The sequence below is a fragment of the Periplaneta americana genome, chromosome 9 (genome assembly GCF_040183065.1).
Source record: "Periplaneta americana isolate PAMFEO1 chromosome 9, P.americana_PAMFEO1_priV1, whole genome shotgun sequence".
In the NCBI taxonomy this organism is placed as follows: Eukaryota; Metazoa; Arthropoda; class Insecta; order Blattodea; family Blattidae; genus Periplaneta; species Periplaneta americana.
Window position 1 is genome coordinate 51057812 of NC_091125.1, and position 16907 is coordinate 51074718.

At 35.7% G+C, this 16907-nt stretch overlaps 1 protein-coding gene across 1 annotated transcript in view; it reads right to left on the reverse strand.

Moving 5' to 3' along the window:
- The window catches only part of LOC138705921 (sodium channel protein PaFPC1-like), a 127470-nt gene that overhangs the window by 22970 nt on the left and 87593 nt on the right, over positions 1 to 16907 (reverse strand). Inside the window, exons 20-21 of the mRNA XM_069834696.1 lie at positions 15055 to 15177; positions 9221 to 9403 (exon numbers count right to left, since the gene is read on the reverse strand). Of these exons, the coding sequence (XP_069690797.1) occupies positions 9221 to 9403; positions 15055 to 15177 (306 nt within the window). The remainder of the gene's footprint in view (positions 1 to 9220; positions 9404 to 15054; positions 15178 to 16907) is intronic.

A 16907-nucleotide genomic window follows, 5' to 3' on the forward strand; every position in this document is an offset into this window, starting at 1 on the left:
CAAGCGAGTTTCATAATTTTCATACGAGTTTCTGAATTACCATTATAGGCGAGTTTCATACGACGTTTTATGCTCGACCATATTTCTAACTTGATATTATTAATTTTCTTTGTATCTGACCTTGGCCAATGTCCCGTATGTTGTGAGATGTGCGCAGACGCGAAAGTATTGATTTTTTCCGAGGAACAGATGTTCACATTGACCTTGCTAGGCCATAAGAACCTACAGAGATAACATTGAAATTAAATTTTACATTGAAAAACAAGATGACAAATTGGATTTATTTGAATATTTACAATTAACGCTAATTATTATAGTAACAGAACATAACCTTCTGCGACAGTATTGGATTTCCAGCCTCCGTGACCTTTCGCTAATTCGCATATCCGAGAATAATCGATACTTGCGGTTTTATAACGGTAGAAAGCTGACCTGTCATTGGCTGAACAGTTGTAACCTGAGTCGTTATTGGGTGAAAGACCTGACCTTTAATGAGTAGGTGTACTTTAATGACATGCATTAAAGGTCTGCTACCAGGTGTATAATTACTACATTTCGGCATGGTCGAGCATAAAAATATATATGTTTAGTACTAATGAGAACATACGTAATTTAATATAAGAGACGAATTATTCGTAGCTCTCTGTCTGTCCTCTGTTAGTCTCAGCTGTTACGATAAAGAGGTTCATTATTCATGTATTACAGTCTTCAGTACTCTGCCGAATTATATTAAAGATATGAGGGCCAAGAAAAAAGGTTTAGAACAAAATTAGTAAAATTTCGCCATATTCATACCTTCTGTGTAATTGATGAATTATTTATGCTTGGAATTTTGAAATCTGCTTTACATGTACCTACCGTATTAATAGTTATTTATTACACATTTTTGTGTAATGCTTTTATTTTTCCACACCTCAAAGCTACAATTCGGGTGTAATATCTATGCAATATATTGAATGAAATAAAAGACAACAAAGTTTTATAGGCCCTACAATAGAATGTCAAAAAGTTGGGTAGGAATTATAATCATTACTAACGTTTGAAATGTTATTTGAACCAGGTCATTACTTGTGTTAGCAACTAAAAAGACATCGAAATTAAATTATAGAACTTTTTGGTGGATATGTCTGTAATATGAGTAGCGTTTCGTAACTTCATAATTAATTATGTATTACTTTTGTTGGGACAATTTTTAAATAATTTAATTACTACACAAATGGGCACCAAAATTACCGGAATACCATAATAATAATAATAATAATAATAATAATAATAATAATAATAATAATAATAATAATAATATTACTGCAACTACAACTACAACCACAACTACAACTACAACTACAACTACAACTACAACTACAACTACAACTACTACTACTACTACTACTACTACTACTACTACTACTACTACTACTACTACTACTACTGTAGACGAACAACTTAATAAACTCCGTTGGTCTGCGCATGCGTCAATCTTAAAGAGTGACACAGTATACTATTCACCTCCTCCTTCCTAATTGTCAGCCAATAACGGAAGAAGTCGTTACTTACGTAGACTTTCTATGAAGCAGAATATTTTCGCATTTTATATACAGTACTTGATGACTCAAAAAGTAGTAGTCAGATTCTAATAAGGAAAAAAGCTTGTTTAAGAATATTGTTTGCAGATTTTTAAGATGTTTGAGTCACCGCAATATAATAAATGTAAGACTTTCTAAATTGAGGTTTATTTTATACTACTGTAGTGCGGAAAAATATGTTTTTGAAGCAGAAAATAGATCAGCGATAAACTTTGTTTTTTGAAGAGAGAAGTGGATACTTGCAGTGTATGAAATTGTCTAAATAGATTCTACTTTATGTTAGAAAAAACCCAATAGAATGAGCCAACAAGATATCATCACTTTTTAAGTTCATGTCTGACTGCTCGCGGTCCGTCAAGTAGCGCGTACATAAACATTATTTGTCTTCAAAACCCAACCATGCTTTAAAAATAAGTATTTATCGTTTTGATTGGTTTCATTTACATAAAGGGACAGACTAAAATATCTAGTCAGTTATTTCCCATCTTTTCAATTGGATTATTGTAACAGAAATTGGGTCCCCACTTAAAGTAAAGGAACGATTGTGTCACCGCCTTTTCGCATAATATGAGAAAAAGACAAGTCGAAGAAATGTGTTGAGCGCGTTAAAAATAACAAAGAACAATATTTTTCTACTGCTAATGTAATAGACAGTGAAACTGACAGTATAATTTCGTTAAGAGAATGTTTAACTGATAGCAGTGATACATCAGATGACTTGTCAGTCAGTGGAGACAAAGGTTCTGATTAATGTAGCGAAACTCCGACTCCGCTTCCAGGGCAGCGATAAGGTTTAGTAACCTCCCATAGCGGAGTTTTGGCAGTTGTTAACCACTACTACAACAACAACTACTACTACTACTACTACTACTACTGCCGCAGATACTACCGCCACTACTACTACCACTACTACTACTACTACCACCACCACTATTACTAATACTACCACCACTACTACTACTACCACCACCACTACTACTAATACTACCACCAGTACTACTATTACTACTACTACTACTACTACTACCACTACTACCAACACCACCACTGCTACTACCACCACCACCACTACTACTACTACCACCACCACCACCACTACTACTACTACTACTACTACCACCACCACTACTATTACTACTACCACTACTGCTACCACCACTACTACTACTACTACGGCTACCATTACTGCTACCACCACTACCACTACTACTACCACTATCACCACTAATACTAATACTACCACCACCACTACTACTACTGCTACCAACACCACCACTACTACAACTGCTACCACCACCATCACTACTACAACTACTACCACCACTACTACTACCACCACTACCACCACCACTACTACTACCACCACTACTACTACTAGCACCACTACTACTACCACCACTACTACTACCATCACTACTACTACCATCAATACTACTACTACCATTACCACCACCACCATTACTACCACAACCACTACTACCACCACCACTACTACCACCACCACTACCACCACCATTACTACCACTACCACCATCACCACCACTACTACTACTACTACTACTACTACTACCGCCACCAACACTACTACTACTACCACCATCACCACAACTACTACTACCATCACTACCACCACCACTACCACCACCACTACCACCACCACCACTACTACTACCACCACCACTACTACTACTACCACCACTACTACTACTACCACCACTACTACTACTACTACCACCACTACTACTACTACCACCACTACTACTACTGCTTCCATCACTACCACTACTGCTTCCACCACTACTACTGCTACAACCACTACTACTACTACCACCACCATCTCTACTACTACCACCACCACCACTACTACCACCACAACTACTACACCACCACTAATACCACCACTACTACTACTACCACCATTACTACTACTGCCACCACCATTACTACTACTACCACCACTACTACTACTACCACTACCACCACTACTACTACTACCACTACCACCACTACTACTACTACCACTACCACTACTACTACCACTACCACTACTACTACCACTACCACTACTACTACTACTATTACCACCACCACTACTACCACCACCACCACAACCACTACTACTACCACCACCACCACCACTACTACTACTACTACCACCACTACTACCACCACCACCACCACCACCACCACTACTACTACTACTACTACTACTCCTACTACTACTACTACTACTACTACTACTACTACTACTACTACTACTACTACTACTACTACTACTGCTTCCACCACTACTACTACTGCTTCCACCACTACTACTACTGCTACCATCTCTGCTACTGCTATTACTACTACTGCTACCACCACTACTACTATTACTACCACCACCGCTACTACTACCACCACCATCACTACTACTACCACCACCACCACTACTACTACTACCACCACTAGTACTACTTCTATTACTACCACTACTACTACTACCACCACCACTACTACTACTACTACTATCACTACCGCCACCACCACTACTACTACTCCTACTACTACAACTACTACTATTACTACCACTACTACTACTACTACTACTACTACTGCTACCGCCACTACTACTATTACTACTACTGCTACCACTACTACTACTACTGCTACCACTACTACTACTACTACTACTACTACTACTACTACTACTGCTACCACTACTACTACTGCTACCACTACTACTATTACTACTACTGCTACCACTACTACTATTACTACTACTGCTACCACTACTACTATTACTACTACTGCTACCACTACTACTATTTCTACTACTGCTACCACTACTACTATTACTACTACTGCTACCACTACTACTATTGCTACCATTACTGCTATTACTACTACTACTGCTACCACTACTGCTATTACTACTACTGCTATTACTACTACTGCTACCACTACTGCTATTACTGCTACAACCACTACTACTATTACTACTAATACCACTACTACTATTACTACTACTACCACTACTACTATTACTACTACTACCACTACTACTATTACTACTACTACCACTACTACTATTACTACTACTACCACTACTATTACTACTACCACCACTACTACTACCACTACTATTACTACTACTACCACTACTACTACCACCACCATTATTACTACTACTACTACTACTACCACCACCACCACTACTACTACTACTACTACTACTACTACCACTACTACTACTACCGCCACCACTACTACTACTACCGCCACCACTACTACTACCACCGCCACCACTACTACTACTACTACCATCACTACTACTACTACTATCACTAATACTACCACCACCATCACTACTACTCCTACTACTACCACTATTACTACCATCACTACTACTACTACTACTACTACCACCACCAGTGCTGTTGCTATTACTGCTGCTACTGCTTCTGCTGCTACTGATATTACTACTGCTGCTATTGCTGTTACTGATATTACTGCTGCTACTACTACATTATCGAAAACATAAGGAGCAAAATAAGAGAACTTAAAAATCATAGGTGGAAAATACACATCGGCTGAGTGAAAGGCCATGCAGGCACCGGAGGAAATGAACTTGCAGACGAACTGGCAAAGGAAGCAGCTCAAGATGAAACACTGAAATAGCCTATTAAAAACGCCGAGAATTTTCTAATCCAAGAGCAAAGGAATAAAAGACTCGACAGATGGCAGACGGAATGGAGCAACACTACAAAAGCAGCAATGTGCAAAGTATTCTTCCATTCTTCCCATCCGTAAAATAGCGATTAAAAGTGAAATTTCTTGTTATTCCAGAGTCTACAGCACTGATTAAACGCAATGGGAAAACCAAGATATACCTACACAGATTCAAAATAATAGACAACCCAACTTGTGTTTATAACCAGGGAGCTGAAACTATAGGCTACTTAATTTACGAATGCAAAATGCTTGAAGAAATGGGAGACATTATGCGCAATGACATTACCATCAGAGAAGGAACGTGGCCTCTAATCAAAGATGAACTAACAAACAAATATTTGAAACTGTTCACAAGATATATAAAAATCATAGACTTTGACAAACTATATTCCAAAACACCGAACATAATAACCTGTACTACACTTATGTAAATTACTTCTACTCTGGTATTACTGCAAAATACGAGTAATAGAGCAAGCTGTTAAAAAAAACCACTGCTACTGCTGCTGCTGCTACTGTTACTGTTACTGCTGCTTCTGTTGCTACTGCTACTCCTACTGCTGCTACTTCAAATAAGAGATGGAACTCATCAATGGTGTATTTCTAAACAGAAAATTGCGCTGGCTGTAGGATTTCGGTAATACCGGCAGTAGGTATCTTCGTCGTAGCCGCTTTCATTATCATCATCACGAATACTCGTACTTACAGAATATCAAACGAAAATACATAGATTAGAATCTAGATAGCCAAAATAAGTTTTAGGTCTGTGGAGTAGACTATGAAATTGTTTAAATGTGAATAAAATATGATTTTTTATTAAATTTAAAAGGTGACGATAACATGAAAATCATAAAAAGTGTCCTGGCGCCACCTAGTCTACAAAAAATAGTATCTTGGCCCCGCCAGGTCTGAAATACACCCCATACACCCCTGAAACTCGTTAGATGAAACGCCAGATTCTGGAAATCATAATAACGGCATCAACTGCAGTTTTTTAACTGCTTATATCTGTTATTTAAAAATCAAGTGCGTTAACAATAATGGTCAGGGTTGCCAACTTGGTGAGTTAGTATGAATGAATGAATGAATGAATGAATGAATGAAGTACATTTATTGATACACAATTATACAAACTCATGTACACAATATTCATCGCACGAGCCCGTACGGCCATTCGTACTATAACTATGCACAGTTTGAATCTTCAAAGGAAACAAAAATAATACTACTAATAATAAAATAGTAAAACAACAATAATTGTTATTATTACTGCCATTATCGTTAATTATCACATTAATTACAACTAATCTAACTTAATACCAAATTTCACAAAAATAATAAAAATAAAATAAATGTAAGATATGAAAGAAGAAAAAACACAGTGAAACATATATATAAACAATTCAATTCAATTCCTTATTAAAACTGCAATAAATAGTCCGAATAATAAATATAAAGGTAAGACATAAAAACATATACACACGCAATAAAAAAACAAATAGAAAGAAACACAATATATACAAAAATAACATTATCCCGTAATTACTTTATTCGCTCAGTGTTAATATTATTCATAACAATACTAATAAATAACTCTTCTCCTTATTTTTTCGGCCCCCTCCCCCTCGGTCAGTTCCACTCTCAGCTGAACTTTTGCCATAAATTTTCCCACACACTCAAAGAATTTATCGTTATTTAATATATCGTATGTTAAAAAGTGCCCCACTGCTAGATGAAATAAAGGACTCTGGCAGGAATCGTTTCCTCAGAGCTTCTGTGGTTTCACACTCCGATAAAATATGGTGTGATGTCTCGCCTCTACCGCAAAGATGGCATATTCTTGCCCCTTTTCGTTGACGATATTAAGTGCCCTCCAAGCTCCTAGGCGAAACCTGTTTAAACCCAGTCTTCCTTCTCTGTTTCCTCCATAGAGGTATAACTCGATTACCCAATTTGTTTTGATCATCGATTGGATCTCCAGAGCAACCTTATCCCTACATTCCCCTTGGTGAGTTAGTATCTATAGACAGTCAAATTTTTGAAGTTTAAGGGCCGTGTTCATAGATATTTTCAGCGCGGGCTTTCGGTGGATGATCAGCGAACTAACGTTTTTCGTATTCATAAACCAGTGTCAGCGATATGATTTGATATATGATATGATATATGATATAATATATGATATGATATATGATATGATATGATATGATATATATGATATGATATGATGTGATATGATATGATATATGATATGATATGATATGATATGATATGACATGATATATGGTATATGATATGATATATGATATGATATGATATGACATGATATATGATATATGATATGATATGATATGATATGACATGATATATGATATGATATGATATGATATGATATGATATATATGATATGATATGATATGATATGATATGATATGATATGATATGATATGATATGATATGATATGATATGATATGAATCCTGTTCAGCACGATCGTAGCCCGAGCTAGCGAAATGTCTATGAATAGCACCCTTAAAGTTTTATTTACAACAACAAAGAATAAAAAATTCTACGATATTAATGATTCTCACAAGATAATTTTTCCCATTACTTCTACACAATTATACTACAGTTATTTATATTTCTTTAATTTGTAATTGTGTCAATAACTTATACGATGTAAACTTTCATGAATTACTACTGCTTTCACGTATTCTGTTGCATATTTATTATAACTAAAGAAAATTTGTTTTTATCACTACGTTTATTGGTTGCATTACTACACAAATTATATATAACTGTACACAAAAATCCGGGTTGAGGAATATGAGAAACATTAGTACAAAATTACACGGAGATCGGGGCTACGAGGAGGTCACAACCCAATGCCGATAACTACACGTAGATCACCCAGACGTAGGATTGAAGTTAGTTGCATAATCAGATGTAAAGAGGGGGGGGGGAATTATAGAGTCTGAGTGCTTTACGTGATATTGCTGACTGACTTATTTACTTCATTTCGATCACAATACGTAATTAAAATAGCAATTAGCTGTCTTTCTTAAACGAACAACTAAAAACATCTATCTTACCCTTCTTTAAATACTTTTTGCGTACATTAAAATTTCCGCTTGCACAACGAACTTGCCAAAAACACTTACGCACGACTTCGTTTCTACATATATGTCGTAAACTCTTTTGTTCTAGACTAGCCTATACTTTTGTCGTGGCATAACTAATAATGAACAATGTAACTTTCGTTTAATGATGAAAGTTTTAAGGGGACACATATGATTTTTAAAACTTCTATAATTTTCATCCAAAATTTGTAAAATTTAAACTACATAAACAGGCCTAAAATACTGTACGAAATTTGGGCTCATTAGGGCTAATCGTTTTTATATTAAATTTTTAAAATGTATTTTATATTGACGTCTTTAAAAGGCTTCTTGCGTCAAGTTTTAAAAAAAATTAGTTCATATTTGCTGAATAGCTTGAAAATGGCCATGAGGATAAAAATTAATTAGCTTTTGGAGCTCCGTCTAAATAGAGAGTTACAATAAATTTTTAAATTTCATGAATTTACCATATACAGCATATTTTAAGGTAAGTGTCATATGAACACATCAACTCACTAACAAATTCTAAACCAAACTGACAGGCGTGACTTCAGTACCTCTCGGTGTATATTTCACTCCTCGATTACACCTGAACTCTCTCGGTACGGATCCGTGCTCAGACTACCCTGAACACTACTAACAGCTCTGTATCTCTAGTGAAAGAGTAACGAGATCAGTACAATGCGGATTATATTCATTTTTTATGATTTCACAGAGACAGAAACTGTTACTTGGAGTTCACTGTAATTTAACGCTTGAAAATTCAATGCATTGACCAGTAACATTAAATGTTTGAACTAATTCTTACATTTCTGGGATCATCAGCATCTTCTAAAATCCATCTCCATGTTTTAAATATGTCAATTTGACAAAGAACGAGGTGGGCATTGCCTACGTTGTCAAAGTTCATCGCAGAACTCTCCCACTTGTAATTGCCAGCAATGCAGGCGTTGTAATCGTGTTTCAGAATTGTGCTATTGGATGCGACACACTGAAACAAGAACATTTCATTTAAATATCATTTTCATTGCCCTGTAATCTACTTACATAATAAATCTTTCGAATGCGAGTCTCAAACTTTACCATTTCAGCCACCTCGCTCGGTGAGGTAATTTTGTTTCCTAGTTTTTCCTAGCAATTTTTATGTAGTTATTTAATGATTTTGGGGATTATTTTATTTTCAATTTAACATTGCGTGACTACTATTTTTTTATATGCTCCATGATTTCTGCAATTGAAACATTCGTTTCATTGAGAGTTGATATACTTGGATTAACATCAGTTCTATTTTTATTTGCGAGGTGGATGTAATTTTGCACTTATTTTACCATTCTTTTGAACCTATACCTTTTTGTTTTATGGAAATTTATTTATGTACTGGGAAATCTTAAAACCTGGAGAGGCCACCGACGTGGCTCAGACGGTTAAGGCTCTTGCCTGCCGGTCTGAAGTTGCGCTCGGGCGCGGGTTCTTTCCCCGCGTGGGCTGATTACCTGGTTTGGTTTTTCCGAGGTTTTTCCCAACCGTAAGGTGAATACCAGGTAATCTATGGCAAATCCTCGGCCTCTTCTCGCCAAATACCATCTCGTTATCACCAATCTCATCGACGCTAAAGAACTATCGTAGTTAATACAGCGTCCTTAAATAACCAACTAAAAAAATGGATGGTATCACGTTTGAATACAGACGTTTTCTTGTAGTGCTAATGTTATAACCAGTTTCCTTGAATTGTCATTTGCAGACACGTGATACTGTGTTAGGCGTTCTACAGAGTCTCTATTTGTCTGTCTTGCGAGAAATGGCGAAACACCACTTCTTTCTTAGTTAATTATCTCGTGGTTGATTAAATGACAAGTCATATTCTTTACTGTGTTTCGATTTGCAAAATTGTAAGCAGCAATAAACCATTTCTAATCAAACAAAAATTAGCAGACTACCGGTACTTCCTAATTTAAATTCATTTAATTTTATTTTTAATTTAATTTTTAACATCTAATTAAAATATATTTACACACACTAAAATACTACTACATTTACTATTAATAAGAGTGTAGACCAGGGATACAGAACTGGCGAGAGAGGGGTGGAAAGCAAGGGGAAAGCGTTGGTTCCCCGTCCACAGTCCACCGGCGTTGAATGACATAACTGTGGCCCGTTGTGGCCCGTACGCAATCACATAAGATGGACACTGAATAGAAATCCCCCTCCCCTACCAAGTCAATGACGGGGGGGTGGAAGGAAGGGATGCGTCACGTATCTCATGAATGACGTAACGCTACAATTGGTGCCGAGTTCTGCAAGCCTGGTATAGACCTAGTACACTACAAACTAACCAGTATTAGAATATTTTTTCGCAACTGTAAGAAAAAATGGCACAATTGTTCTGCCCATGCATTGCAACTGTATTTTCCGATTATTTATTAAAATTCATAACATTTCAAGGTGCAAAATATCGTATCTGAAAAAAGAAGCAGGGGATATTTAGGTCTGCTTGAAAATGCTTAATTATACATTCAGGGCAAAGGAACATAATAATCTTAATTTGTTGCAATATCTCGTTAAAGTAATGTGAAAAAGTACAGTGTGCATATAATAGGCCTATGTATTGAGTTTAACCTATTTTCGAAAATTTTTACTGTGTGAATTTAAGTACCTACCTTGGTTTATATATAATATCTTTCAACACAAACAATGGCGACCATTTACTTCAATATATCGATATTTGAGACATAGAAATAGGACAATGACATCCATTACCCATAAATTCTGTGCGAAGAATTTAGTAAACAACATAAGGCCTTTAAATGCTTCAAATGTCAATGTCATTCAAGTGTTCTGCTAGATTCTGTGGTACAAGACACCTCTCAGTGGCAGAATTGGCGTTACGCGGAAACCAGTTGAGAATTGTATTTTGTGTGCTGTATACCTGCTTGTATAGTGTTACGTAAGCAGTGTATAGAGATTGCAAACCAGTCTAATCATGAAGTAACGTTAGTAGTGCATAATAAAGGAATTTAAATATCAGTGAAGTACCAGCTATATGTTCTATTTAATTGATTTTCAAAAGAATGAACATTTTGCACGAAGAATAAAGTTTTTTATAGGCAATATACACTGTTTCATTATTAAGTTGTTGTAATTGAAGTTTTCATACGTATATACATTACATTTGATACTTCTATTACATTTGAACAAATCAAAACAAAGAAGCAATCATAATCGCTAGGCTAAGAATAGCAATTTGTTTGTAATACTCATAAAAATATGAAAAAATATTAGGTTTATATATTAAACATTAAAACTTCACTGTGAATAAAAAAAAATATATACACCGTAGGCCTATTTATTTGTCGCAATCGCAATCTTGGTAAAAGTCTAAAAAAAAACCTACAGGAGAACGAGAAGGAAATCATGGATAATGGAATGGGATGGTTTTCTTGCGTAATATGGACATGATGATAAAAAATATTGTACTATTGTAACATTGAGTCTATGGCAGCTGTATTTCATGTCTCCACTTCTCCGATTGTTTGTGTGATTTTTTTAATACTTGCCTTCTTTTGTTTCCCGGCAAAGAGCAACACTCCCACCACAGCAAATAAATGCCATATGATGAAACATGGTACGAGGCAATTAGCCATAACATGTGGTAAAGCAGACAGGCTTCGTGTCAGGCTCTGCAAGTTTAAGCAAAACTGTATTATTACAATATCATATTTAGTGCCAACTAGATTTCCTTCTCTTGTAAGAAAATTGTGACTCATTGGTGTGAAATAGGATAAAAATTAATTTTTTACAGTGTCCATTTTTTAATGAAGAATCATTGTTTAAATAGCAAATTTAGAAACGTGTTTTCAAGGAATTTAATTCAAGTGGTTGTAAGCTACGTAAAGAGAGAGGAAAGTATTAGGCAAGTTATGACGTGAAAGGGATAACATATGGTTATAAAACAAGAATTGTCGTACATTAAGTATAAATTCAGTTATTTTAATTTCCTTAGTCTTCCACTTCCATTTGTCATTCTTCTTTTGCCTGCAATAAACAAACAGGTCCCAAATTTTATAAAGTAATAACTATTCCTGTAGACCTACACTATGTATGTGAAAATTTTATACTAACAAAAAGTCACACCAGAAGAAATTAAGTTGCTGAAAAGAGATTTTTGAGATGTGTGGCAGAATACACTCTCCTAAACTGACGAAGAAGTGAAGACGTATGCCGAGAATTAAACGTAGATTGTATATTCATCCAGTTGATTGTTTATATAAAAATTATATTAGAAGAAATCAGTCAATATCGATGAAATTGGTTAAAACGTCTTGATAGAATGAACGAATGCCGCATTTCGAAGCTAATGAAGTACTACACTAAGACCAACAGGACGAAGAAATATGAGATATTTGAAGAAACACTGATATAAACAATTTTAGATGTCAGAATTTGTGAGATTGGAACAAACCAAACCTAATTTAATCCGAAAAGATAGAGATGATGATGATGATTATGATTATGATGAAGATGAAGATGAAGATGATGTCTCACTTATAAGTGTCAAAATATGGGTTTTCCACTTGCAATTAATATTTCAGTCATACGCCGATAGAACAAAGAAAAGCTTGTACAAGGATATTACACTCTGTCCTGTGGAGCCTAAGTATACCTCTCGATGTTAAACTTCTATACCATTCCGTGTTTGAGAGTATCACATTATATGGAGTTGAATTGTGGGAGATGATCAAAACACAAGAAATATATATGAAGACGACAGAGTTAAATTTCGGGAGGAGATGCATTAGGAAAACTGTAATGGACCTCATGACGACAGAATACATCCGAATAGCGGTGGATGAGAACACCAATATCCTACCTAGATCGATAGAGGAAAGACGTTTGACTTGGTATGGTCATGTTAAGAGGATGGAGGATCATACATACTTCAGCAAGTTTTTCACTGAAACTAAGGCAGAAAAGGAGAAAGGACATCCCCGCAGGATCTGGATGGAGGAAGTAAAATCGACGATGACATTCAGAGTTTTAGTTGACGGAGACAGGCAGACAGGGTTTTTTGGAGGCGCAGAATAGCATCCAAAGATATCTAGCTGCAGGCAACCTTGAAGGAAGACGCCTGAATTGTGTGTGTTTATATTTACGATAACTTTGCTAAGTGTGGATATTGGAAGAGATGTCGTAGCATATTCCCTCGAAAATGTCTTGATGTTCGCGCTCTTAGTAAATCTATGATACAGTATGTAGGTTAGCGAGTAAAATTAGTTCTTTGCAGTAGTTCCTGGATGGGAGGCGAGTACTGACAGGGAAAACGTTGGATGAAATTGGTGCTAGTCCTAGAGAGTTCTTGAATCGTTCAGTGAAACTTGTCGGCATATCACAAAATAATGACCGTGCACACGGCTAAGAAACAGCTAAAATTTTAAAACATTATAAAACTCGTATAGTACACAAATTTACACCTCCTCAGAGTGAAGCAAGAGTAAAATGTTGCGAGTGATTTCAGCAATTCATTCATGATGGATTGATTGATTCAATTTTGGTGTTTTGTAGTAATGAAACATGGTTCCAGCTGTCTAAATGCGTAAACTCTCACAATAATATACGGTAGGCTATTGGAGTTCTGAAAACTCCCATGCGTTGTTGAAAAGACCATTATAAGATACAACAGTTGGAGTATCTAAAATGAGAATTATTTGTCCCATATATTATGAAATGACAATAAATTCAGAGCAGTACAGGTCCGACATATTGACCCCATTTTTTTTTTTTCAAGAACTGACAGATTATGAAAAGACAAATGCACACGTCATGCAAGTTAACGCCATTGCTCATACTGCCAATGACTCAATTGCAGAAATTGAATCCGTATATGAAGATGGAATAATAAGCCGGCGTTTAGGGCTTCCGCAGTTCTCTGATTTGAACCCTTGCGGCTTTCATGTCTGGGGAAAATTAAAATATAAAGTGTACGAAAATAATTTTCATACTCTCGAGGAGCTTAAGAACAATATGAGACGGGAAATGGATAAAATATTTCACAAGGACGACTCTGCCGTGTTCTCCTAAGGACTTAGGTGTGCCTACGAACAGAGGATCGACATTCCGAGCACCTGATGTAAGATAAGTTTTGTTGTGTTATTTTTAACCGCAAACTCGGCACTCGAGTTATCGGTGAAAGCGAGCCGTACTGTAACATGGAAAGGGTGTGGGCTGCGGGGATCAGTCGCGTTACTAATGGAAGACCTTGTATTTGTCTGCTATACTCAGTTTGAGGGGAAGTTGCGAAATGTTCTCATTAACAATTCCCTTGTGACTACTAAGGATGTTGTAAGTTAATGTTGCTAAATGTAAGCTTAATCTCAGAAGAAAATTCCTGTATCGTTTGGGATATTGTATGTAGGCAAGCTGACAATCCCCTAGTGCTCCCAGTATTCCTTTGAAATGAAGCTTCGGCGATCAAGCATTGCTTAGTAAATGTAATTGAATTAATGTCCTTCACCGTGGTGAACACTGTTGAAACAGTTTATATTGAAACTGACAGTCACATACCATTTCTTCAGTCTTCACTAATGGAATGAGAAGAGTTTAAGTAAATTACTACCGGTATTTTAAAGCATCTTCTGTAATACATACCCTCATTGTCTTAAATCTGTTCATAGTCTTCAGGAGTGCGAGAATTCTTAACGCCTGTATTGCTCTGAAGGCTTGAATTCTCTGTTTGCCACCCATAAATGACACAAAGTTTACGAAAGAGACCTGAAATAGATGGACACTTTTAAATGACTCTCAAAGAAAAGGATAAAATATAATTATATCAGTTTTCTTATTTCATAGGCGTAGATTTCATCATCAGCAAGTTTGAACACTATAAAGGTAAATCATATTACTCTCTTCTTATCTTAAACCACACTAAATAATTCTTCAAATGGCACAGAATATTATGTAGGCCTAATTTCCTACTACACATACACGGTGTATCTATTATCTAAAGTTGAATGAAAGTGTTCACTGGTCTAAAACACTAATGTATCAGTAGAGAATAAAAATACAAGCATAATATTCAACTAGGTTACAAAGGTTGAAGTTGAAGTATAGAAATATGAACTAGATTACAAGATCAATTTCATGTTGAAGTTTGCCGATAAGCTATTAATGTTTGACTATAATTGTATGTGTACAAAACCGCCTTTGCTTATTATAAAATAATTAAATTTTCATTAACGTTTTCGATACTTGTGTATCATCTTCAGATGTGAAGTGTTAGATTAATATGATGAAAATCTTGCTTATTAGATGGAACTTAATGTGGTAATTTTCGGGTCATATTAGTGTGGTTGCTTGGACTTAACTTAGGTTGATCTATGATGTACATGCTATGTTAGGTAGAATCACTGCAAGTCATGTGATATGATCTAAAATATAAAATAAAACTGTTTAAGAATTGTAACCACTATTAGCTTAGTTATTGAAATGCGAACACTTTGTATAAACACTTTAAAAGTTCAAATCACTTTGAACATGTGTTGGCTGTATTTGCCGATTTAAATCACTGCAAGTCATGTGATATGAACTAAAATATATAAAAAGTGGTTATAAATATTACCATTAAGTATTAAAATATCACCTGAGCTGATTTTAAAAAGTTTAAGAATGTGTTCTCTGTTCATGGAATTCTCCAGATTCTAATAGTCGATGCGTGCGATACGATGTAGTGAACGCTTACCTTATATGTCGTTTAACTCACTTGAATGTAGGTGCTCTGCAGCAAGAATGAATTTTCTCATTGTAACAATAATGCTCAACTATGGAATATTATTTTTCGTTCCAATTCTCTTCTTCTTGCTATAACATGCATGCCAATCCATGAGGAAGCTAAGAATTAAATCATACAAACATGGACAGAGCACATTATTTCCCTGTAGTGACAGGATTTAGCACGTTCTTTCCCTGTACGCCAAATCTAAAATCTGCTGTAGCACTTGGACTATTCACATTATCACATTGGTCGATTAATAGCTCTGAACTACGTGGAATCCTGCATCACGTAGATGCATAACTCATTTTTGAAAACAAGTGGACAAAGCACATTCTTTTCCTGTGCTCTTCCTGTCTGAATACAATAAAAGATAAAACAATGGCATGTCATTCAAATGGGCTTCAAGCTGAAGTGAGAATGATTTTCCCCACAGGCAATCTCTCAATTGTTTTATCCACAGCTTAAATCTGTTATTATAAGCTACCTCTCAAATTAGAGAATATAGAATATTTTCTTAACTGTAAAATGACAGCATTCTCTTCGTAATCTTCTAAGAAGTTTCAGGTCTTGGAGCAAGAGATAAAGAATAGTATATCACATGTTCCACAGAATTACAGAGTTACTATTGTCGTCTAAAGGAAATAATTTACAAATATAAAAAATAACTTTGTTCACAGTTCAAAAGAATTTCCAATTCTAATGACAATGAAATCGAGACTTTTACATAAGT